The sequence below is a fragment of the Leuciscus leuciscus genome (genome assembly GCF_965113295.1).
Source record: "Leuciscus leuciscus genome assembly, chromosome: 3".
In the NCBI taxonomy this organism is placed as follows: domain Eukaryota; kingdom Metazoa; phylum Chordata; class Actinopteri; order Cypriniformes; family Leuciscidae; genus Leuciscus; species Leuciscus leuciscus.
This window is the reverse complement of record NC_138727.1, coordinates 30,169,125-30,194,278: the sequence shown is the minus strand read 5'-3', so window position 1 is coordinate 30,194,278 and position 25,154 is coordinate 30,169,125. Positions and strand designations below refer to the sequence as shown.

Genomic DNA, 25,154 nt, shown 5'->3' with positions numbered 1-25,154 from the left:
CATTCCGGATGAGGGTGGGGAGAGCGTTCCACCAGCATGGAACTGTGAATGAGAATGTTCTGGAAAGTGATTTTGTGGCTTTCTGCGATGGAACCACGAGACGTCGCTCGTTGACCGATCGTAGGTGTCTGGTAGGGATGTAGACTCGTAGGAGTAAGTGAAAGTAGGAGGGAGCTGAGCCTGTGATGGATCTGTAAGCAAGCGTCAATGCCTTGAACTTGATGCGAGCAGCGAGAGGTAGCCAGTGTAGAGAGATGAACAGAGGAGTGACGTGGGCCCTTTTGGGCTCGTTGAAGACAAGACGAGCTGCAGCATTCTGGATCATCTGTAGGGGTTTGATTGCACATGCTGGAAGTCCAGCCAGAAGGGCATTGCAGTAGTCAAGCCTAGAGATGACCAGGGCCTGGACGAGAAGTTGTGTTGCATGCTCAGTTAGGAAAGGCCGGATCTTCCTGATGTTGTGCAGTGCAAACCTGCAAGATCGAGCTGTCTTTGAAATGTGGTCTGTGAAGGTCAGCTGGTCATCAAACGTTACTCCAAGATTTCTGACCGACCTTGATGGGGTGATTAATGATGATTCTAGCTGGATGGTGAAGTCGTGCTGTAGAGACGGATTGGCAGGGAGGACGAGAAGCTCAGTCTTTGCCAGGTTGAGCTGCAGGTGATGTTCCTTCATCCATGTGGAGATGTCCGCCAGACAGCTTGAGACCCGTGCAAGTTAACAACATGTACAACAGTGAACAGCATAGTTCATAGTAATGGTATGAATCAACATGTGTGCAATTCTAAACAGAATTTGTAAGACTTTTTTTTCTAAACAAGCAGTCCCTGCTGAGGCAATTAATAAAACTAAGACAAACACAACCATGCTGTATAGCTAGGACAAACGGCAGGACCAAAATAGCACTAACCAGCATAAACCAGAGCCTGGAAAAGCATGGAAATACATGCTGGTTTAAGCTGGTCTGTGAGTAGGGGACCTGCTGTCAGGGAATCAACTCTAAATGCAGTAAGTCCCAACTGCATCACAAGAGCAATTCAATCTTGCTCTTTAATTGTGAAATTGAGGCCCAAGCCTTGTATAGTATCCATCATGACTCTCTGTTCAGTTGTCCATATCAGGAACATCATCGGCCAAGAGCTTCACGCAAATCATAGCCTGCTGGTTCAAGTCCTGGTCAGAGGCTGGTCAGAGGCTGGCTCAGAGGGCTGGCTTGGTTTCTGTCCTGCTGAGCAAAGTTTTAAAAGCTGTCTACGCATTTACTTGTGATGATGGCCAGTGGGCTGTCAGCACACACTGTTGACTGGAGAGAGCAATGTTCAGCCACTTCTGATAAACACTCTTGTTGATAAGAAATTTTGCCTTGAGAGATATTTTGACAACTCTATTAATGATTAATGTGTATAATACTTTTAAAGTTGGACTGAAACACCTGTGTATACATATAACTTAACCCTAGACCATATTTAGGGGGGCTTTATCCCCCCGTCTTTCATCAGCTCTTTTGATTTTGTCGTCTCTCCCCATATTTACTGAAAACAGTTTGGAACATCATCTGTAGCTCAAAAGCATTTTACAATTAGAGTGGATTGCATTGGGTTGACATTAGATTAGACCGGATCAACATTGGGTTTAACCAAGTTCAACCACCTGTTCAAAGAAACTAAAAATAGAATGATTGGCTGTTTGTTTGTCAATCCACCTCTATGTATGTTCCAGTCCAGTTTCCTCTACATGCGACTCGCTTTTCTTTATTGTGTCACCCGGAGTACTGGTGACTTCAAATGAAATACCACATAATTCTACAGTGTCAGCGGAACAATCCACTTTAGGGGACTGTGGTTGCTGCATGCATCCTTCAGTACTGGATGGTGCTGTGAGTGCCTCAGCATGAGTCACTACTGGGAAATCCTCCTCAAAGTCAGCTGGAGGGGGTTCTGAGACATGGAGGAGATGCCATCTGTTCCTTATACTCTTGCCACCCTGTGATGTGCAGGCGTAGCTATTTGGTTAATGAGCAGGGGTATTGAAAACCACAAGCTGATGAGCATTTCTATCATAATAGCCTTTACCCCTCATTCTTTGCTTTGTGATAGTTTCTTTCAAATTAGTGTGGACACCACGCTGAAGCATGGCCTTGGTCAGTGGGAGGAAAGTCCTGGTTTGCCTGAAAAAAAAGCTTTTGTGCAGGGGATGGTAAGCTATCTCGGGGTAGATTATGAACATGGAGAAGAGCAGAACGGATGTCAGTATGGTTGCGGGAGCATTTTTCCAGAAGATGCTTGGCAGATCTGACCGCACAGTCAGCTTGTCCATTGGATTGGGGATAGAGAGGGCTGGCGCGAATATGCTATAAGTCCATGTGTGTGCATAATCTGTAAATTCCTAGGACAAGGACTAAATGTGCTTTTCCATGCCAATCAAACAGGTCAGCAGCCATGAAAGACCAGGGAAGATCCAGGATTTCATGCTGCAGTAGTTCTTTCTGATGTGATTTGAGAGCATTGCAGCAAGCATTGCAGCATTGTAACAAGAGACCTCATTGTCGATATCAGTATACATTGATGGCCAGTACATAATTTCCTTAGCCCTCCGCTTGGTCTCTGTGATGTCAGGATTGCCCTGATGTAGCTGTCCAACATAAAACTTTTGCATTGCGGGTGGTATAATAAATATTTCCCCACAAAGCAGCAAGTTGTCCTGAATGGTCAGCTCATCTCTCATCGAAAAGAATGGACGCAAGGTATACAGATACCATTCTGATATGATATCAGAAAGTTCTTGGCATGTGACATCTTTTTGCACGGCAGCCCTGAATTCATCCATTCGACGGGAAGAGAGTACTTGGATGGTCATGATTTCCAGCAGGTCATCAGGTGAGTTGTGGAATAGTGATGGGAAGTCCGGTTCTTTTCCGCGAACCGGTTCTTTCGGACAGTTCGTTTCAATGAACCGGTTCAAAAAACCGGTTCACCAGTTCTTTCACGTCATCATGTAATGACGTCAATTCTATCATCCCGGCGGATAAAAATACATTCAAATAAAGGCATTTGTAATCATAACTTCAGTTAAATAATAGTACTCATCGTCATAATCATCTTGGATAGGTTTCTTACATTTACGTTTTGAAAATGAACCCTGTAGTAGGCCTAAGGCGATGCGCAAACGCGGATGTTTTACATGTCTTGAAGTGAATAAACTGGTCTTCATCATTTTTATTTTATTTGTAATTAAATAAACGTACATTTCGCCGAATTCGGCCCCTCATTCAAGTCCTTGGTTCACCCGTGCTCATGTATCAGCACAGCGCATAGACAGTATAAACACAGCATCAGTTGGCCAAAAGAAAGTTAGGTTCAGAGACGCATGCGCAGTCTCTCCAGCTCGTCAGTTCTGTATCGAACGCGTCCGAAAGAAACAGTTCTCGGTTCTGTACTGGTGATCCGAGAACTGCTGCAACAACCAGTTCTTGACTCGAGAACCGTAGCATATGCCTGTGTGTGAGCTGAGAACTACTGAAACCTTACTAGGCTATAGCCTTCAGTCGACAAAACTAAAAAGTCGATGCATGTGTTCAGTATGTTTAATACGTTATGTTTTGATTAACACATTATAAACATTTACTTTGCACCCTTTAAAACCTTGGCAAGAGTTTACGTCAAAAATGTATATCAACTTACTTAGAAATTAAATGATCTTTTCCAGAAAATAATGTTTTAGTAGGCTATAATAATAAATGTTTAGTTTTACAATCCATTCATTGTGTTTCCAATCTTTAAAATAATACAGTGAAAAGGCAGTAGCCTATGTGATAAACATGTTTCTAACATGTTTTATTTTGTTACACTTATTGATGTTCAATAAAATACTTCAGAAACATGCATTTCGTCCCTCTGAAAGAATTGCACGCATGCTCAGCTCATCGGTTCTCCGTATCGAACGTGTCCGAAAGAAACAGTTCTCGGTTCTGTACTGGTGGTTCGAGAACCGCTGTACCTGTACGTTCGGTAGTGCGCGCATGCTCAGTATCAACTGCTCGTGCTCATCACTTCTCTCAGCACAACATGTCTCAGTTCAGTGAACTGTTGGATTTACTGGAGTAACATATATGCCTACTCCGGGATATTGGTTTATTTTGAGTCAAAGGGACTGTCAGGACTCAGGCATGTCCGAAAGTGAGTAACTTTAGTAACTTGTTGTGGATCAGTGCTGACGCAAGACGCGAACTGTTTCGAACGATTCAGTCCGATTTAGTGTACTGGTTCGACCAGTTCACTAAAAAGAACCGGTTCAAAAGAACGATTCGTTCACGAACCGGACATCACTATTGTGGAAAGATGTGGAAAGGTGGTCTCAGGGGACAATGCATCAGCCACAAACAATTCCTTTCCATGTTTGAAGATCCCACCTAAGTGGTAATGATGCAGTTCCATCATTATACCCTGTAAGTGGGGTGAGGCATATATGGAGTGGCTTCTTTAATGTGGTTATTAAGGGCTGATGATCAGTTTCTACAGTGACAGTACCTTAGATAAAGTGATGCAAATGCTACAGGCCGCCCTTGCTGTAAGCATAATGTCACCAAGGACATGTTAAGAGGCATTCGCCAAGAAAACCACCGGTATGGACATATCCAAATACTGCAGAACTGGGGGATTTGCCAAAAGCTTCATCATGAGGCTCATGCCAGTACCACTCCGAATCCTAAAAAGCAACAGTCTCAAAGGACCAGTGATGTCACTGAAGGAATACATTTTGACAAGTAATTTGTCATGCCCAGTTGTCAAGAACTGCTGCAGTGCTTGTTTGTGTTGGAATGTATTGATCTATTGAAAAAGGGAATATATTTCAAATACAATAAAGTATACTTTTTTTTCAGTAGGGTTGAATTGGCTCTTTCACTCTCTCTCCTCTCCACCTATAGCTGGTGTGTGGTGAGTAGAGATGTGCGGATGGGCTATTATTTCATCTGCAACCACATCACAAAAATCATCATCCGTCCGCACCAACGTTTTTTTTTTTATTTTTATCAATTTTCAAAGCCGCACCGCCTGCCATCTGCTGATTGTTTTAAGGTCTATGGGGGTGATGCAAGGCCCTGTTGACGCGGGACGCGAGGCTAGAAACAATTTTATCATTGTAATAAAAAACGCAATTTTGCAGGAAGTTGCAGGAAGGCAGTTTGGCAGGAAGGCAGACGCAGGAAGGCAGACGAAGATATATTTCCACAAACGAAGGTTTAATATAATAAATCACAAGACAGCAGAACAGGTAGCAACACATCCAAAAATGTAACAGAACACAGGTGATACAGATGATGATGATTAACTAAACACAGGTGACACAACTGAACTGATAATGACAGTAACCATGGACACGAAAGAGTGGCGGGAAAACAACAAAGGAGAACAGGAACCAATCAAAATACAAACTGAAAGTCCACACAAACACTGACACGTGACAGTACTCCCCCCCTCCTGGTAGGCGCATCCTCGGGCCATAAATAGACCAACTGCGGGTGGAGGGAGGGAGCTCAGGAGGAGGACGAAGAGCAGGTGAAGGGCAGACAGAAGGCAGGAAGGACCAGGGCGAAGCAGGTTGTGCAGGCAGCCAGGGCGGAGCAGGCTGTACAGGCGGCCATGCAGACAGCTTTGTTGGAGACGACGGAGGGAGGAGCCATGGTGGAGAAAGGGCTGACGACTCTAGGGGGGCGACTGACGGAGGCGAAGCAGGTGGAAGTGGAGACCAGTATGGAGCCGAAGAGCCGACGAAGCAGGGCGACGCAGAGGATCCCGAGGGACATGGCGATGCTGACGGCCTTGGCGACCGAGGCGCAGGCGGGGATCCAGAAGGCCGCGGTGGAGCCGGAGCGACAGAGGACCAAGGTGGAGCTGGAGGGAGTGAGGAGCCCAACGTAACCAGAGGGATGAAGGGACGAGGCAAAGCCAGAGGAGTGTAGTCCCGAGGCGAGGGCAGGTCGACGAATGACCAAGGCCGAGCCGGGGGGACAAGGGACCCCGGCGGAGCTGCTGGACTGATGGGCCATGGTGGAGATGAGGGAGGTAGGAGCCACGGTTGAGCTGATGGACCGACGGGCCGAGGTGGTGTCCTGGTCGCGGAGGTTGGAGGTGGAGACCGGGGATCCACCGACCATGCTGGAGCTGAACACTGGTAGACCCGCGAGCTCACCTCACTGAAGCTGGCATGTGGGTGAGCTGTGGGGCTAGCAGGAGGTGGCAACAGCGTGGTTGAGGAAGGGATGATGGGAGGAGGTGGGAGAGGGAGGCTGGGTGGGAGTTCAGGAACAGGCTTAGGAGCAGGCTCAGGTTCAGGAACAGATTCAGGCTCAGGCTCGGGAACAGACTCAGGCTCAGGCCCGGGAACAGATACAGGCTCTGGAACAGATACAGGCTCGGGAACAGATACAGGCTAAGGGACAGATATAGGCTCAGGGATAGACTCAGGTCTGGTAACAGTAACAGTTATTGGGGCAGGAATAGGTCTAGGAACAGGAACAGGTCTTGGGACAGGAACAGGCTCTGACATGGTGGCGGCCATCGTGGCTGAGGGCTCAGACGGCGAGGCGGCGGCCATCTTTGCAGAGGGCTCAGGCGGTGAGGCAACTACCATCTTTGTCGAGGGCTCAGGCGGTGAGGCGGCGGCCATCTTTGCCGAGGGCTCAGGAGGTGAGGCGGCGGCCATCTTTGCCGAGGGCTCAGGCGGTGAGGTGGTGGCCATCTTTGTTGAGGGCTCAACAGGCATGACGTGAAGAAGCTCTGGAAGGGTGGTCTCGACGGGACGAGACTCTGGAAGGGTGGTCTCAGTGGGACAAGACTCTGAAAGGGTGATTTTGACGGCTGGTGGAGATGGTGGTTGTTCTCTGGATCAGGACGCGACGCTCACCAAACACCTGCTGATGGCTTCCATCCAGTTCAGTCCATCAGTGTTTGGGAGGTCGATGGCCTGGTGGAAATTGGCCCCGATCCAGAGAAGTAGCTTGAGGGTTTCGTCGTCAAGGGGGCTAGGTGACAGCTTGACGAATAAAGTTCTCTGTGAAGGAGAAAAACTCTGTGCTCTCTTGAGAAATTATGACAAATATAGCCCTGTCGTCCATATGGGCTGGTCCGATCTTCTGTCACGGGAGGTTGCAGGAAGGCAGACAGAGACGAAGATATTTCCACATAGATAATAAATCACAAGACAGCAGAACAGGTAGCAACACACACTAAAATGTAACGGAAAACAGATGATACAGATGATGATGATTAACTAAACACAGGTGATACAACTGAACTGATAATGACAGTAACCACGGACAGTCGGACACGTCTATGCCCCAAATAGCCCATGAATTTAAGATCATCCACACAAACTTGAATTATAATGAAATACGCCATCACAGTCGCGACAAACACATTCTGGCAAAATAGCCTTACATGTAGCCTATCAGAGATCCGTGTCACTTGGCCTTAAGCATCGCGCCTCGGAACATAAAAGCGAGGCCAAATAATTAAGACACAATATGTCTAGAATAGAATAGGCTAAACTAATATGAACGTAACCATCAAAATTATTCAGCTGACCGAACTCAAAAGCTTAGGTTAGACATGGGCTTTTTTGGTGTAGCCTAGGTCAGTGGTTCCCAACCTTTTTTTGTCTGAGACCCCCTTTTTCCCAAGAAAATATTTTAGGGCCCCCCTTCACATTTAATTATATTATCGCTCTTGTAAGCTTGCAGCAAGGATGACAAAATATGTTGTTTTTTCAAACAAACGGTATGTTTACTATAAACAGATATGTTTATGCACAAATAATAGCCTATAATATTGAAAATACAATAACAAAAACATTAGTAGGCCCTTTGTAATTTAAAAATGTAAGCCTAGGAGTAGCCTATAAATTTGCCCTATTTTAAATGCAATAACAAAAATATCAGTATTCACACTTGTGTGTAGGTAAAAATATAATGAATATAGGCTATTACTAAATGACTTCTGTCTGGGGCCAAATACTTGCATGTTATTTGTGAGGCTTTATCAATGTGAGGCTTTATTTTTTAGGCTTTTGGCGCTATAGCGAGCGATAACAAACATGCGTTTATTAACAGAATAATGCGTCTTTCGGAAGAACATTGTAGCCGGAACTTCTTCTCTCTCTGTGTGCGTCTATGACGAGTCACGCAGGTACTGGGCTACTCCGCAGGCAGCGATCCGAACCAGGGTAAAATAGTCCCAATGTAATCACTTATTATAGGTGTACCATAGTGATTCAGGATAAGACAAAAACACGGTTTGGAAAATGGATTCATGATGAACTCGCTCATTATATACATTTTGAACAGAAAAAAGTTAAGGACTTTTATTTAATACAAATTGCTCAAAACTTTTCAAAATATGACGCGACCCCCCACAGAGCTCGCTGAGGCCCCCTTGTGGGCCGCGACCCCCCTGTTGGGAACCAATGGCCTAGGTAACGTAGGCTAATTGGTTTAATATGCCTAACCTTAGGTCTAGTTCGAATTTTTCTTAGCACTATGCAGGAATAAAATAGCATCTACAGTGTCAGGATTCAGGCGAGAGCGCATGGCCTCTATAACGTGCCCTGCTGCACTGAAGGAGCATTCGCTCGCAGCACTTGTTGCTGGAATACATAAAATTATCTTGGCAAGGTGCTGTAGTCGTGGGAATGACTGGCCTTGTTTCTCCCAAAAGGAAAGTAGATTTTCCTCTGCTGATCCGTCTATATGGAAGTTTGTAGATGAATACTCCTGTACTTCATCCACAATTATTGTATCCGATTCCTCCTCCCATTCCATGAAGTCAATCCTTGGCTTTTTCGTTAGTGACTGATGTAGTGATGTAAGGACTGTGTATGCCCTCTTTTCAAATTTATATGTCCACATATCTGTGGTTACGGCAATACCACCGTTGCTGCTTTCTGGATGGCCTCCGAAATGTTCTGCTTATCAATGCTTCTTTGCCCGATTGCACACAGTTTGCCGATGGGGTAAGATAGCACCAGCGTCAACGTATTGGTGCTGTTATGTTTAGGGATAGTTATATTTGCAGAAACGATCGTGATATTCATAAAATAATAAGCCCCCTGTGTTTGGTTAAAGTCTGCAATCATTGCTAGATAAGTCGATATCTTCCTGGCGATCGGGAAGTGATTGGTAAATAACATATCTGTAAATGCCGAAGCAATAACGAATTCAGAGAAGGGCATGTGACAAGCTGAATTAGTTACTGCTCCTTTAAGGTGGAACACACTCTCTCAGTGGTGAGTGAGCAGACGTATGAGGAGCGCGACCTGTGAATATGGCATATGCATATAAAGCCAGTTTAATATTTCTGTTACTCTTTAGTTTTATCTTTTATTCAGTTACACAGTTGTTAGTGAATATTTTTGCATCGACGATGCTGATTTGACTAGATTACCACTGCACTGTGGAATATCAGTAACGCAAATCTTTACATACACTTTGTTACAAACATTAAGGCGAGCTATCCTGCCCTGCTGTTTAAAGCATTGCAGTATGTTGTTTTGCAGTCTGCAGATCAGCAGCGCCCTCACACATCATAGCCCGCCAAAATGGGAGTGGCTTAGCATATATAAGGAAGTGCTTGGGGGCTGCTAACCTGATTTTCGCCTCTTCAGCGAAGCTCTTCGCATCGCTGGACTCTGAGAGAAGCCGCCGTCGAAGCAAGCGATCAAGCAAGCCGAGGAAAGCGTCTGAGGAAGCCGGTCGTCTTCGCTGCCCTCAGCCATCCGTGCCTGCCTCGCTATCCGGCGACAGTATCCTTTTTGCTGTGCTTCCTTTGTGTGCTCGCCGCCCGACACACTTTCCTAAAAGAGCGCGAGGCGTTTGCTGCCGAGCCCCGCTCAGCGACAGAGACCGCCACGTGATCTGCGCTCTCTGCCTGGGACGAGACCACGCCCTCGCTCTGTCTTCGGGGGGCTGCGTGCTTTGCGAAGAACTGCCAATGTCGACCCTGCGGGCTCGACTCGCCTTGTTCGACGCTGAAGCTGTCACTACGCCTGTCTCTGCTGTGCCGCGCAAGAAAAAGCGCCGCTCACAGAGCCCACCGGAGCCCGATGTGCCAGCCAAGTGCTCGCCGGAAGCCCTCCTGCGAGCCTCGCTCTCTCCTTCTCCGCCCCCCTTTCCCGACGCACTGCCGTCGCCTCAGGGGATGAAGCGGACGAAGATGCCATCGGTGACAGCTGCTCCCTCCTGGTCTCGGACAGTGAAGAGTGGTCCGGATCACACGGCTCCTCCTCTTCGACCCAGGAGTCTGGCCGGGCCTGCGCCAGCGTGGACGCGGAACTTCTCCGCCTCCTCACTAAAGCTGTCAATCAACTAGGCCTCGAGTGGTCCCCACCGAAGGCGCCCGCACCTAACATGCTAGACGGGTGCTTCCTACCTAGTCGCCGCCAAGCGCCTGCCTCTAGGTCAACACCCTTCCTGCCTGGAGCTCCACGCCGAGCTCTCAAAGTCTTGGAACGCTCCTTTCTCCGCAAGACTCCGCTCTCCGGTCTCCTCGACTCTCTCTCAGGTAGACGGAGTCGCCGAGAAGGGATACAACCAGATTCCGCTAGATGGCGCTCAAAGTCTGCCCACCCGTCCAAGGCCTGCAGGACCACATCAGCACTCGTCGGCCGCGCCTTCGCCACCGCCGGACAGGCTGCTTCCGCCCTGCATTCAATGGCAGTTCTTCAGATCCTCCAGGCCGATCTCCTCCGCAAAATGGATGAGAAAGGCCCGGACCAGACTGTCTTAATGGATTTGCGCAGCACGACGGACCTCTCCCTTCGTGCTACCAAGTCCGTGGCCCAGGCCATCGGGAGATCCATGAGAGCCTCGCTCACCGTCACCGAGAGACATCTTTGGCTGACGCTCGCCGACATGGGTGAATCTGAGCGATCTGTGTTCCTCAACGCCCCGCTCTCCCCCACAGGCCTCTTCAGCCCAGCGGTAAGCGGGATTGTGGATCGCTTTTCGGAGGTACAGAAGACATCGCAGGCCATGAATCTCTTCTTGCCCGACCACTCGAGCTCGGAAATCAGGAAATCAGAATCAGAATCAGAATCAGAATCAGAAAGAGCTTTATTGCCAAGTGTGCTTGCACCCACAAGGAATTTTTCTTGGTACTGAAGCTTTCAGTGCACATATACAAATACAAATACAACAAGAAACATAGTAATACAAATTCTAAGAATAAAATATATTAAAAAATAAATAAAAATAGTATAAAAAGTAAAAAAAAAAGGGGTCACAGTTGGGTTTAGTCTGAATAAACATTTACAGATTATGAACATATTTACAGTATTTTGAGAAGTATGAATAATATAAATATAAATATCACCTGAGTTAGAGAATATTACACTAGACAGTGGGAGTCTAGTGCATGTTACAGATTATGAACATATTTACAGTATTTTGAGTAGTATGAATAATATAAATATAAATATCACCTGAGTTAGAGAATATTGCACTAGACAGTGGGAGTATTGCACTTGCAGGCATATGCCTTGGGGGGCATGTTAAGGGTTCAGAAGGGAAATGGCCTGTGGAAAGAAACTGTTCCTGTGCCTGGATGTTCTTGTGGCCAGTGATCTGTGTCGCCGTCCTGACGGTAACAGTTCAAACAGGGGGTGTCCAGGGTGAGTGGAGTCTGTGATGATTTTACCTGCTCTCTTCCTCACTCTGGAAGAGTACAGGTCCTGGAGGGTTGGCAGGGGGGCACCAATAATCCTCTCTGCTGACCGGACTGTCCGTTGTAGTCTCCTGATGTCCGATTTGGTAGCTGAACCAAACCAGACAGTGATGGAAGTGCTTAAAACAGACTCAATGACGGCTGAGTAGAACTGGATCAGCAGCTCCTGTGGCAGATTGAACTTCTTCAGCTGGCAAAGGAAGTACAGTCTCTGCTGGGCCTTTTTCACAATGGAGTCAATGTGATTTGCCCACTTCAGGTCCTGAGAGATGGTAGAGCCCAGGAACCTGAATGACTCCACTGCTTCCACAGTGCTGTTCATGATGGTGAGAGGGGGGAGTGCTGGGGATTTTCTCCTGAAATCCACAATCATCTCCACTGTTTTGAGCGTGTTCAGCTCAAGGTTGTTATAGCTGCACCAGACAGCCAGCTGTTCAACCCCCAGTCTGTAAGCAGACTCGTCACCATTTTGGATGAGACCGATGACGGTGGTGTCGTCTGCAAATTTCAGGAGCTTGACAGAGGGGTCTTTAGAAGTGCAGTCATTAGTGTACAGGGAGAAGAGCAGTGGGGAGAGAACGCACCCTTGGGGGGCGCCAGTGCTGATGGTGAGGGTCCTGGATGTGAGCTTCCCCAGTCTCACTCGCTGCTGCCGGTCTGTCAGGAAGCTGGAGATCCACTGACAGATTGAGGATGGAATGGAGAGCTGAGTCAGTTTGGCTGTGAGAAGATCAGGGATGATGGTATTGAAGGCCGAACTGAAGTCCACAAATAAGATCCGTGCATAAGTCCCAGGTCTGTCAAGATGTTGCAGGATATAGTGCAGTCCCATGTTGACTGCATCATCCACAGACCTGTTTGCTCTGTAAGCAAACTGAAAGGGATCCAGAAGGGGTCCAGTGATGTCCTTCAGATAGGCCAACACCAGTCTTTCAAACGACTTCATGACCACAGACGTGAGAGCGACAGGTCTGTAGTCATTAAGTCCAGTGATTTTAGTTTTTTGGGGAACCGGAATGATAGTGGAGCGTTTGAAGCAGCAGGGAACTTCACACTGCTCCAATGATCTGTTGAAGATCTGCGTGAAGACTGGGGCCAGTTGGTCAGCGCAGGCTTTTAGACAAGCAGATGAGATGCCGTCTGGGCCTGAAGCTTTCCTAGTCTTCTGTTTTTTGAAGACTCGGCTCACGTCCTCCACACAGACCTTAAGCTCAGGTTGGATGGCAGAAGGGGGAGGAGAGGGGTTGCAGGAGGTGATGGTGGATGTGTGAAGTGCACATCAGAGCGGGTGTGAGGTGTGAGTCTGGGCTTCTCAAACCTGCAATAGAATGCATTGAGAGTGTCAGCCAGTTGTTGATTCTCCACAGATCGGGGGGATGGTGATTTGTAGTTGGTGATGTTCCTCAGGCCTCTCCAGACTGATGCCGGGTCGTTGGCTGAAAACTGGTTTTTCAGCTTTTCAGAGTAGCTTCTTTTAGCAACTCTGATCTCCTTTGTCAGTCTGTTTCTGGCCTGGTTATACAAGATTTTATCCCCACTTCTGTAAGCATCCTCTTTGGCATGACGAAGCTGTTTGAGTTTCCCAGTAAACCATGGTTTATCATTAGTGAATGATAAGAATGTCCTGGTAGGAATGCATGTATCCTCACAGAAACTGATATATGATGTTACAGTATCTGTGAGCTCATCCAGATCGGTGGCTGCAGCTTCAAAAACAGTCCAATCAGTGCAATCGAAGCAGGCCTGTAGATCCTGCTCTGCTTCGTTGGTCCATCTTTTTACAGTCCTTATTACAGGTTTAGCTGATTTCAGTTTCTGCCTGTAGGTCGGTATAAGATGAACCAAACAATGATCAGAGAGCCCCAAAGCTGCCCGTGGGACGGAGTGATACGCATTCTTTATCGTGGTGTAACAGTGGTCCAATATATTACTGTCTCTGGTAGGACATGTAACATGCTGTCTGTATTTTGGCAGTTCACAGGAGAGATTTGCTTTGTTAAAATCCCCAAGAAGGATTAAAAGAGAGTCTGGGTACCTTTGTTCCATTTCAGCTATATGTTCAGCCAGCTGTTGTATCGCCGCGCTCACACACGCGTCTGGAGGAATGTAAACATTCGCGAGAATGAATGAGGAAAACTCCCGCGGCGAGTAGAAAGGTTTACAGTTTATGAAATGCACCTCTAAGTTAGGAGAGCAACTTAAGTTAAATGTGCCCACGATTCAGTGCCCACACCTACCCATTGCCCGCTCTGTTACACGGTTATCCCAGGGGTCAGATCCTTTAAAGCTCCCAAACACTGGCCGTGTTGTGAACGTAAGCCCTGTGCCCACTCACGAGCGCTCACACTTACTGATAAACACATTACCCCCGACGCCGCTCTCGTGTCACGGGTTTCTCGCCACAAAATGTTCTCCGTCCAAAGCGACCGAGTCATTGAGTGCTGTCCAGCCAGTCACCACTATCAGCGAGCCTCCGTATTCGAGCATCGACAGCGCGCGCGCTGTGCCAATACCTCTGATACAGGTTCCCTGTCCCGCGCAGAGCGGCGACCGGAACCCAGAGGCCATTCTACCCCTAGCTATGCATGCGAAAGCATGGGAAGCGATCCCGGGTGTGTCAGAATGCGTCCTTCCGTTCGGCCTGTCGTTAGCACTCCGTACATTCACAAAGTCCCCTGAGAAGACAGGGTATGCGAATTTTGAACTATTTGGATGACTGGCTGATACTGGCGCAGTCAGAGATAGAGCTCATATCTCAAAGAACAGCACTTCTCAGCCATCTGGAAAGCCTGGGTCTCTCGGTCAACTGGACCAAGAGCTCATTACTGCCGCCCGAGTCAATCTCTTTTCTGGGAATAGAGCTGGACTCGGTGGCTATGACGGCCAGATTGTTGACACAGCGTGCACGCCGTATTCGACATCTCGCCGCGTCTTTCCAGAAGGGCAGTCTGGTTCCTCTGAAAACGTTTCAGAAAATGCTGGGCCACATGGCCTCAGCTGCAGCAGTGCTCCAGCTGGGCTTACTGCGCATGCGCCCGCTACAACGCTGGCTGAAAGCGCGAGTGCCTCACCGAGCCTGGACTGCCGGCGGCTTGCGAATCAGTGTGAATCAGGGCTGTGTTTCAGCCCTGCAGCCCTGGTTGGCGGCCGAATGGTACCAGTTGGGAGTGACAATGGGAGTCATCTCGCACCGGAAAATGATCTCAACAGACGCCTCCAACCTAGGTTGGGGGGCTCTTTTCGAGGGCAGACTGGTCTATGGCCTCTGGTCAGACCAGGAGAAACGCCTTCACATAAACTGTCTAGAGATGATGGCGGTCGATAATGCGTTGAAGCACTTCCTCCCATACCTGCGGGGCCACCATGTACAAGTCCGCACGGACAATATGTCAGTGGTGTCCTACGTGAACTGTCAGGGCGGTGTCAGATCCAAAATTATCTGCGCCCTGGCGGGACGCCTCTTCGTTTGGGCTCAGCACTCACTGCGCTCGCTGAGAGCCGCGCACATGCCCGGTCACCTGAACAATGGTCCAGACAGACTGTCCAGAGACAATGTTCCCCCAGGGGAATGGTCCAATTGCTGTGGCGCCTTTTCGGCAAAGCGAAAGTCGACCTCTTTGTGTCAAAAGACAACGCTCACTGCCCAAGGTTCTTTACAAAGAACGAGGATGCGCTGGCCCAAGCCTGGCCCAGCAGCCCGCTGTACGCTTTCCACCCGATCTCACTGTTGCCACAGGTCATCGGGAGAATCAGGGAGAATCAGGTGCTCCTTATAGCCCCGCACTGGGAGAACCAAACGTGGTTCCCGGAATTAATGCGGCTGGCGGCTGCCCCATGGCCGATCCCGGTGAGAAGAGACCTCCTCTCTCAAGCCCGCGGTTCGATCTGGCATCCTCATCCTGGTCAGCTGGTCTCTGCATGCATGGATAATCAACGGATACCCGTTGACTTGCCAAAAGGGGTCGTGAACACGATCTCGCAGTCTAGAGCTCCCTCTACGAGGCGGCTCTACGCGTCTAAATGGTCTGTGTTTAATAAATGGTGCAGCGTCAAGAATTTAGCCCCACAAACTTGTGGGGTTTCGTGGGTGCTTTGCTTCCTTCAAGAGCTGCTGGACATGGGCAGGTCCCCCTCCACACTCAAAGTGTATGTTGCGGCCATTGCAGCGTTTGCTGAGTCGGCGCACGGCCGCGCAATAGGAAGGAATGAGTTCATCATCCGCTTCCTCAGAGGAGCCAGGAGGATGAATCCCCCGCGGCCCCCATCGGTTCCTATTTGGGATCTTTCTCTGGTCTTGGAGGCCTCTTGGAACCTCTAAAACTGTGGATCTGAAATACCTCACGCTCAAAACCGTTTTTCTGATAGCCCTGTCATCAGTGAAACGCGTGGGTGACTTACACGCGTTATCAGTTAACGCTGTGTGTCTCGAGTTCGGACCTAATGACTCTAAAGTCATTCTCAAACCGAGGCATGGTTATGTCCCCAAAGTGATTGGCACTCCTTTTAGAGCGCAGGTCATTTCTCTCTCAGCCTTGCCGGCATCCGGCAGCGAGGTCGATAGTAACCTCCTCTGCCCTGTCAGAGCACTGAGAAATTACATCACGCGCTCCGCCACTGTCAGGCGCTCAAAGAAGCTTTTCGTTTCGTTTGGAGGGCGCACCAAGGGTCTCGCCGCCTCGAAACACAGTCTGTCCAGATGGATAGTGGACGCTATTGCGGCAGCGTATGCGTCTAAAGACCTGCAGTGCCCTTTGAGCATGGCCTCATCATGGGCTTGGTCCAGCGGGATTTCTATTCATGACATTTGTACGGCGGCAGGCTGGGCCTCCCCCTCTACATTTGTTAGGTTTTACAACCTGGAAGTCCCCGACTTCTATCAGTCTAAGTGTGTACGCCCTGCCCAGGTTGATCGTGCGCGGGCTACTCTTACTCGATTTAGCTCTCCTGGTTGAGCTGCACTATAAAGGGTCGTGTTAAGTTCAGTACAGACCGGCTGAGCCGCTCTACACCCCCTACTGTGTGCTTATGAACATGTGCTAGCCCACTCTGTTGGCCACCTGATTTCCACTTATCTGTGTTCGCCGGGCTTCCCCTGGGACTCATGTAGTGGATGCTAGGCGAGCACGGCGTTGACAAGGGGTTCCCGTAGCAAAAGCAACTTACGCAATACGAGAGAACCTCTCATAAGAGAACGTACTCGGTTACCTAATGTAACCTTGGTTCTCTCTAGAAGAGGGAACGACTATTGCGTAACCCGCCGTGCTCGCGCCACGAGCTCATTTCGCTTCAGTCGATGAAAACCAGGTTAGCAGACCCCGAGCCCTTCCTTATATACGCTAAGCCACTCCCATTTTGGCGGGCTATGACGCGTGACGTCACACCAGGCTCAGTGGTAGGCTGCTGCAGTTGCCGCAGAGCAGCCAATGAGCACGCTAGATAGCCTGCTCTAGGTCTGCTTGCTGCTGCACTGCGTTGACAATCAATAAAGAATTAAGGATAATTTTTTGACTTCATATCTCGAGAAAAGATTAATTTACCCGTAGCGTAAGCAACTTACGCAATACGAGAGAACCTCTTCTAGAGAGAACCGAGGTTACATTAGGTAACCGAGTACGTTTTTAAAGGATAACTGTCGCCACAATGCAACCATGGGTCTTTTTGTTAATCTACCCAAGGCAAACTTTCGTTTAAAAGCATAATTAGAATGGAAACGCCACTTTTAAGTTTGACCGTATTTTCGTTTTCGGTCAAATTGCCCTTTGAATGGGAGTGCTTGGGGCACTACTATGATAGCATCAAAAATCGCTATTTTTAAAACACTAAGAAGGCTCCACACAACATGAAACTTTGCTCAAAGTATCACCAGGGGCTCTACACATAAACTCGAGCATTGAGAACATTGTTTGTGTACACAGAGTTTACTAAAAAGAAAGATTTTGAACAACTCACTGTAGCTGTGTCCGCCGGCATTTTGACAGTCAAAAATAGTCGATCTCCGAATGTGACTGAACTGACTTTTAGTATTGCTTCTTATATGAGCATCCTTTTTCAAGTACAAGGTCAATATTGATTTTCATTAACGACAAAACAACAAATTATCCGTGAATTTATAGGGAACTAAGCTTTAGGAGCTTTCCATCTTTACTCTCCTCCCTGTTACATTGCAGGGATCGGAGATCGACTATTTTTGACTGTCAAAACGCCGGCGTTTGTTTCTGCAAACTAATTGTCTGCGTCAGCATCTGCGAACTCAGACATGTGTAAGTACCAATCTTTTATATTGCAAGTATTAGCACATGATTGGTTAGATGTGAAGGTAATAAGTGACGTAACGATTGAGTCTTCCTAGCAGAACTTACGCTAAAGTTTTCATTTCCAGGCAGCACTTTTCTGACCTTCTTTTTCCTTGGTTTTAGTTCTCCCTTTTGAGTTTGTCACGTACCACCTTCGCCGACGTTGCCATCTCTGATAATAAACAAAGCAGCATGCATAGACGCGACTAGGCCAAATTACTGCCTGATGAAAATTTGACTATTTCAAAGTGTGCTCGTTTTTTTTTTTTTGGATGTAGGTAACAATATTTAACAATGTAGCCTATATATTTTTTTCATTTGATTGGTTCAACCACCACCTGCCTGAATTTAATTACAATATAATTTTTCGTCACGTCATCCGCCCGATCCGCGGTTTATCTGCGGAGTCCACGGCTGTAACTGCCAACCGCGCATCTCTAGTGCTGAGCGCACTGGTGCTGTTGTATTGGGGCTGCCGTCGCATCATCCAAGTGGATGCTGCACACTGGTGGTGGTTGAGGAGAGATTCCCTTAAAGGAACATGCCGACTTTTTGGGACTTTAGCCAATTCACCATATCCCCCAGAGTTAGGTAAGTGCATACATACCCTTTTCATCTCCGTGCGTGCCGTAACTCTGTCTGAGGCACCCACCGCTAGCCTAGCTTAGCACAAAGACTGGAGGTATACTGCTCCAGCTAGCATACTGCTCCCAATAAGTGACAAAATAACGCCAACATTTTCCTATTTACATGTAGTGATTTGTAAAGGTCACATGAGACACAGCCATCTTCTAACCGTATACATGCTGGGAACTATATTCTCAGAAGGCGAAGCACAGCTACTTCTGCGGAGTGATTTACTCCAACTCTGAGTGAGCTCTCTGCTCCTCACCACAGGGCTTCTCTGGTGCTGCGAGCAAATCACTCCGCCCAAGTAGCAGCGCTTTACCTTCTGAGAATATAGTTCCCAGTATGTATACGGTTAGAAGATGGCTGTGTCTCATGTGACCTTGTTATTTGTACACGCTGTGACTATACACATCACAACATGTAAATAGGAAAATGTTGGCATTATTTTGTCACTTATTGGGAGCAGTATGCTACTGGAGCCGTTTACCTCCAGTCTTTTTGCTAAGCTAGGCTAGCGGTGGGTGCATCAGACAGAGTTACGGCACGCACGGAGATGAAAAGGGTATGTATGGACTCATCTAACTCTGGGGGATACGGTGAATAAGCTAAAGTCCCAAAAAGTCGGTGTGTCCCTTTAAATGATTGTTAAGTGCTTTGGGTGTACAGTAGTGCATATGAAAGCGCTATATGAATGCCTCATTCATTCATTCATTCAACTGAAGGGGTCAAGACTGGTTCTATGTGTTTCTGTCTTTCAAAAACTTGCATGGTGACAGAAGTGGGATACAATGGCCCAGGGACTTTGTCGTATCAATCCATTGGTTTTTAATGACAACATTTCTGATAACTGGAAGAAGTTTGAAAAGGAATGGCACATGTGGGCCTGTCAGATAAATCAAAGAAGGTACAAGCCTACACTTTGTTAAACCCATCCGGTCCCGAAGCGGTTCTGAAACATTTGTCTATGCGGTCGGGGAAGATTATGAGGATCCAGAGGTACTTCTAACTAAATTCTCTGAATTGTACTTATCTGCAAAAAAAAAAAAAAAAAAAAAGCAAAAAAACACTTGTTTTGCTCTGTTTAAATGAGAAATAAACTTCAAACATCACGCAGGTATTATTAAGATCACACAGTATACATTTGTTTTGCATAAAAAGGTGCTTCCCAATATCACACCGTCATCTCGTACATCTACTTCCTGGTCAGATTAGTATTGCTTTTATTGCCTTTGTGCTGGAGCTCGTAATGAATTTGAAAGCCACACAGGAAACAAGAGGAGAGAAAAGTGTCTTTGATATCAGATAAGTGCAACATGGAAAGGAGCTGCAAGCACAAAGCTGTCTGATTGATGAAAAAGATCAGAGGAACAGGGTAGCATAGATGCTTTCAGGGAACACCCCCACTCTGTCATTTGAATATTATAAAATGATGTCATATTACTGGATACAGCTTTTTAATTTAAATTGTGACATTCAAGTATTGAACCTGAACCTGTTTCAAGGTTTGGGTTCTCGAGCCACCAAACACTGTTGTCGTGCAAATGAGCGGCCGGAACACATTAAAAGTTTTCTGTTTTCGGTTGAAACGGTGTCGTGTAAGTGTTGTGTAAGCTGGACAGTAACTTTATTCTAAAGCTGCTGTAAAGCCAAAACAATCTCTGTTACTTTGATTTCCTATTATCACTTTAAAGCTGCTTTGAAACAATCTATATTAAAGCTATTATAAGCACTATATAAATGAAGGTGACTTGACTTGGCATGCCAGAGCTGACCATCACACAACATAATTTTAAATATGATGTGACTGAGTCTGTTAGCTTTTGTTGTTCTTTGCAAATAATTATAATTGACTGCAAAAGTTAGTTAAACAATATTATATTGCTGTTGTACTTAATATCACCACAGCCACAGGTGATCAAAGCTATTTATTAAGTTCAGAATTCAGTACAACAACACTTAATTTTGTGTGACACTTTTGAAATACTTGATTCTGAGTGGTCACTTGTGGTATTCAGTGATCAGATATTTACTAATATTGTGTAACAGTAACAACTATATCATACTGCTCATGATGTGGGTAACTGAAATAATCTTGCATTTCAGTTATCAACTGTGTGGACAATAACCTCAGAGGACTTCAGTATTAATATTATTGTATCACTTGTTGCTTCAGTATGTTGATTGTTTTGTAATGGACGTTTTTTCTTAGATGAAGTTTTAAGATAATATTCAGGAAAGATAATAACGAAAATAGTTCCAAAAGAAGCCAAAGAATCAAGCTTTTCTTGTCACCAAGAGACAAACAGATTGAAAGAGAATTGTAAGTAAAAATATAGCAATTTATCCTCGCTCATAGCATTCTACTCTTCCACTCTGTTGCACTTATGTTCTGCTTATTATAGGACTCTTAATATAAGAGAACTTCAACTGAATCTCAGATCTTCTGGTTTTTACAATCCCCTTAAGCTTATGACATTTTTGGAAAATGCAGCACAGTACGATCTCACCTCTCATCTCTCGGGTTCTCATATGTTTACTACTGAAATGTAGTCCTTTGGTTTCATTGTTATACTTACGGTCTTATCTGTATTGAATCCCTGCCTTTTCATTTACAGATATTTTGCTTTCTTTCTCTCTGTTAGGTACGTCTTGTTGCTCTTCATTCTATTCTTCATCCCAGGTGTGGTGATGATCATTTCCTACGGTCTTATATCCAGAGAACTTTACAGAGGGATTCAGTTTGAACTGGAGCAGAAGAAAGACTCTAGTGGTATGAATCTTTTTTTTCTTCTTCTTTGTAAAAGCCCTTACACCACAATTTCATTAAGCCCTTGAAGCCCTGAGTAGTCTGAAGCATGCATGTTCACCTTGATGAACCACCTGGAAAACTTCTGAAAGATTGCACTTGTTTAGCCACCAGTCATTTTCCATTTAACAAATGTTTTTCTGCTAGCACTTGAATCCAATTTAAACTTATCCTTTGGATGTTACCTTTGACTTGGATTTCCAGTAGTGAGCCAGTGAAGCCAAAATTTAAACAACTCTAATTCGGTATATTGTTTACTGGCTAATGTGGCTATGGTGTTTACTGGATTCATGTGTACCAAACAGCCAGTCAAAAGTTTTGTCATGTCATCATTTTAGACCTTTTTTAGAAACCTTTTGGAAACCTTTTTTTTTTTTTTTTCATGATGTAACTGCTACGAATCAGGTGGCTTGCTTTCTTTGGCATTCTCAAAGGCTCAACAGACTATTGCCTTCTCTTCCCATTTTGTGTTAGAGGCTGCTTGACCCAAATCTCCCATGGCGAGGACTGAATGCACTAAGGTCATGCTGAGTACCTCCCTGTGTGTTAAGGTTATTTGTGCACTGATGTGCTGGAAGTTCTTTCAGGGAGAAGCTTTAGACAACTTCAGTGAGGTGGAAAGAGGTACTTCTGAGGGCATTGCAGTTAAAGACCTCCACAGGTATATTTTATTAGAAGTGTCCCTCAAAAAGTAGGCTACTATTTGTACCATTGCTGGGATCAAATAAATGAGGCTGGAAAAAAACGAGAGTGAATACTGAAGTTAATATTTTTGGTATTGGGTTAATATTCAGAGTAGGGACGTGCAGAACAAGATCTTTACATATTTAAACAGGCTACTGGTTATAAAGGTTGTTATTTTCCTTACTTTGTTAATCCCTTGTATCAGGTCCATGCAGAGTGTTACAAGATACTTATGTAAATTAACCTTCCCATCCTCGTAATGTTATTGTGCCCTGCAAAACCCACATTATGCCATCTACATTAAACCTTGATGACACTAGACTTTTCTGAAGCTCTTGCTCTAATGCTCTAGGACTTCCGTGTTTAGTAAATATAGTAATAATTTCGAAAACTTTTTTTTAAATACACCATATACTCAATATTTTCTTGCAGCTTTAAAGTTTGTGTTCTTTGAATTCAACCAAGAGGTCAATCTGTGGCATTTAAATCCTCTGTTAGTTACAGGTCTTCTCATTATACAGATTCAAAAGTTAGAGTTCAGCAACCTTGAACGCAGAGGATTGTGAAATGTCTTCTGCATTTCTTCCAGTCTCTCCATTTACTTTCATTCATTGGTATGAATGGAAGTCAATGGAGTGCAGATTTCTTGTGTTAAACAGAATTTCTCTTAATTTCTTCACTTCTTTTAATTACAGGCGTAAGGAATGGGTTGAATGGTGTAATGTCTCCTGGCCATGATGAGAGCGATGGATGTTACATCCAGGTCCCAAAGAAGCCCTCTGCTATAGAACTTTCTGCCCTGACCACCTCAGCAACCGTCAAGACAGACCGTCCACGGTGCAACACCTCAGAGGCTAAGCTCATTGCTAAGAAGCGAGTGATACGAATGCTGATCATTATAGTTGCCATGTTCTTCGTATGCTGGATGCCTCTGTACTCAGCCAACACCTGGAAGGCTTTTGACCAAAAGTCAGCCCAGCGCACTCTTTCCGGAGCTCCTATCTCCTTCATTCAGCTGCTGTCCTATACCTCAGCCTGCGTCAACCCTATTATCTACTGCTTCATGAACACCCGCTTTCGCAAGGCTCTCATTGTCACCTTTGGGTGTTGCAGGCGGCCGTGCCACAACCGGAGGAAGAGGAGGGAAGGTGATGATGAGATCACTGGGGTCACAGGGGCATCCATAACAAAGTTCAGTTATACCACCATTAGCACGGTAGGACAGTGTTAGCATTAGCATTGCAGGTGTCTCCAGTTTGATCCATGAGCTGTGTGCTTGTGACATTTACTGCTTGTTTAGGAGTTTAGATCACCAAATGTGTTCTTCATTTTCATGGTGTCAACATGCATTGTTCAGTGTGTCAGTGTTCATTTTTATTTGGAAAAAATACCTCATTTGTCTATTCTTTCTGGCCAAAGTCGGTGTGTCTTTCTATCGTTGTGTCTTCAACTTTTAGCATTGTGATACAATCAAAAGGTGCGGTACATGGGATGTGCAAAGATGTAGCTTTATTTTAATTGTGTAAAATCTTATCATGCATGGGATTTGTTAGTAGGTAAATACCATAGAATTATTCTTGTATCTTTGATGTTATGGAACCAAATACTGCATGTAGCATGATCAAACAATAGAGTACTGGTAGATGCTTTCTGGCTACAAAATGGTACAGTCTATTTTGAGTGTTGTGATGTCTGGAATTTTTTGTTCACTGTTTTGTTAGTTGTATAATAGAATCTTTGTCTTAATGAGCTTTGCTTAAATGACCCCACTGAGAGTCCTTCTATTGTATATTCTGATAATAACAGCATAATATGGTCTTGTAGGAGACAATGTTTAATCTGTGCTCCTTCTTTTTTGATGCACATCTCTTACAAGTTATCCATCATGAAGATGTATCAGGTGGACAAGACAATTCAGTCATCAACAGAATAACAGTCTCTTGGAAATCTTCATCCCAGCTGATGTTATTAAATGGTCAATAAGCTGCATGACCAGCGCTATCTCACGACCAATTCGTACGAATGAGTAAAAGGTATCTAATTCTTACGACCTCACTCATACAAATTTGTACGATTTGTCTAAACCCACGTGATGGGTACACTGTAAAATCCAACAGTGATTCTAACTAACACTTTTTTGTAAACTTAATGTCTTAACTTAATTGTAAAAATCTAGTAATCTGTACTATTCACATACTATGCTTTGTTTACTCAGAAAACCAAAGTTAAGATTAATTGATTGGTTTGAGCGTGGACTTTTCACTGATTTCCTCCACTTCTGCAGTTATTTTTCTCGGTTTGCATTCAATCATTTCCCAAAGTCATCTTGAATGTTGAATTGTCAATACAACAACTACAAAACTATATATATATATATATATATATTGATTTTCCTAAAATGTGTGATAGTGATCCCTTTGGTTGGGCACTTGGAACTTAATTTATACTAGTGTAATTATCTTCCCATTGATGCAGCAATGTAAAAAGAAATCAGTTATTTGGTTTCAAAGGAAGATAAGTAATATATATATATATACACTACCGTTCAAAAGTTTGGGGTCAGTAAGATTTTTTATGTTTTTAAAAGAAGTATCTTCTGTTCACCAAGGCTGCATTTATTTGATTAAAAATACAAACAAAACAGTAATATTGTGAAACATTATTCCAATTTAAAACAGCTGTTTTCTATGTGAATATACAGTAAAGTGTAATTTATTCCTATGATCAAAGCTGAATTTTCAGCGTCATTACTCCAGTCTTCAGTGTCACGTGATCCTTCAGAAATCATTCTAATATGATGATTTGATGCTCAAGAAACATTTATGATTATTATCAATGTTGAAAACAGCTATTTACATTTTTATTTCATGATGCTATGATGAATAGAAAGTTCAAAGGAACAGCATTTATCTGAAATCTAAAGCTTTTGTAACATTAAACACTACCATTCAAAAGTTTGGGGTCAGTAAGAATTTTAATTTTATTTTAGGGGGAAATAAATCAAATAAATCAATAATTTTATTCAT

At 45.2% G+C, this 25,154-nt stretch overlaps 1 protein-coding gene across 2 annotated transcripts in view; it reads left to right on the top strand.

Annotated features, from left to right (window-relative positions):
* cckbra (cholecystokinin B receptor a) overlaps positions 1-24,395 on the top strand; it is an 86,681-nt gene extending 62,286 nt beyond the window's left edge. Inside the window, exons 4-6 of one of the 2 annotated variants that reach the window (XM_082165396.1) lie at positions 21,281-21,408; positions 22,824-23,344; positions 24,005-24,395. In XM_082165396.1, coding sequence (XP_082021522.1) covers positions 21,281-21,408; positions 22,824-23,344; positions 24,005-24,061 — 706 coding nt within the window. In that variant the 3' untranslated portion in view covers positions 24,062-24,395. Of the gene's footprint in view, positions 1-21,280; positions 21,409-22,823 lie in introns of both variants that reach the window. The other variant, XM_082165397.1, reaches the window with a different exon arrangement.
* Positions 24,396-25,154: the final 759 nt, after the last annotated feature.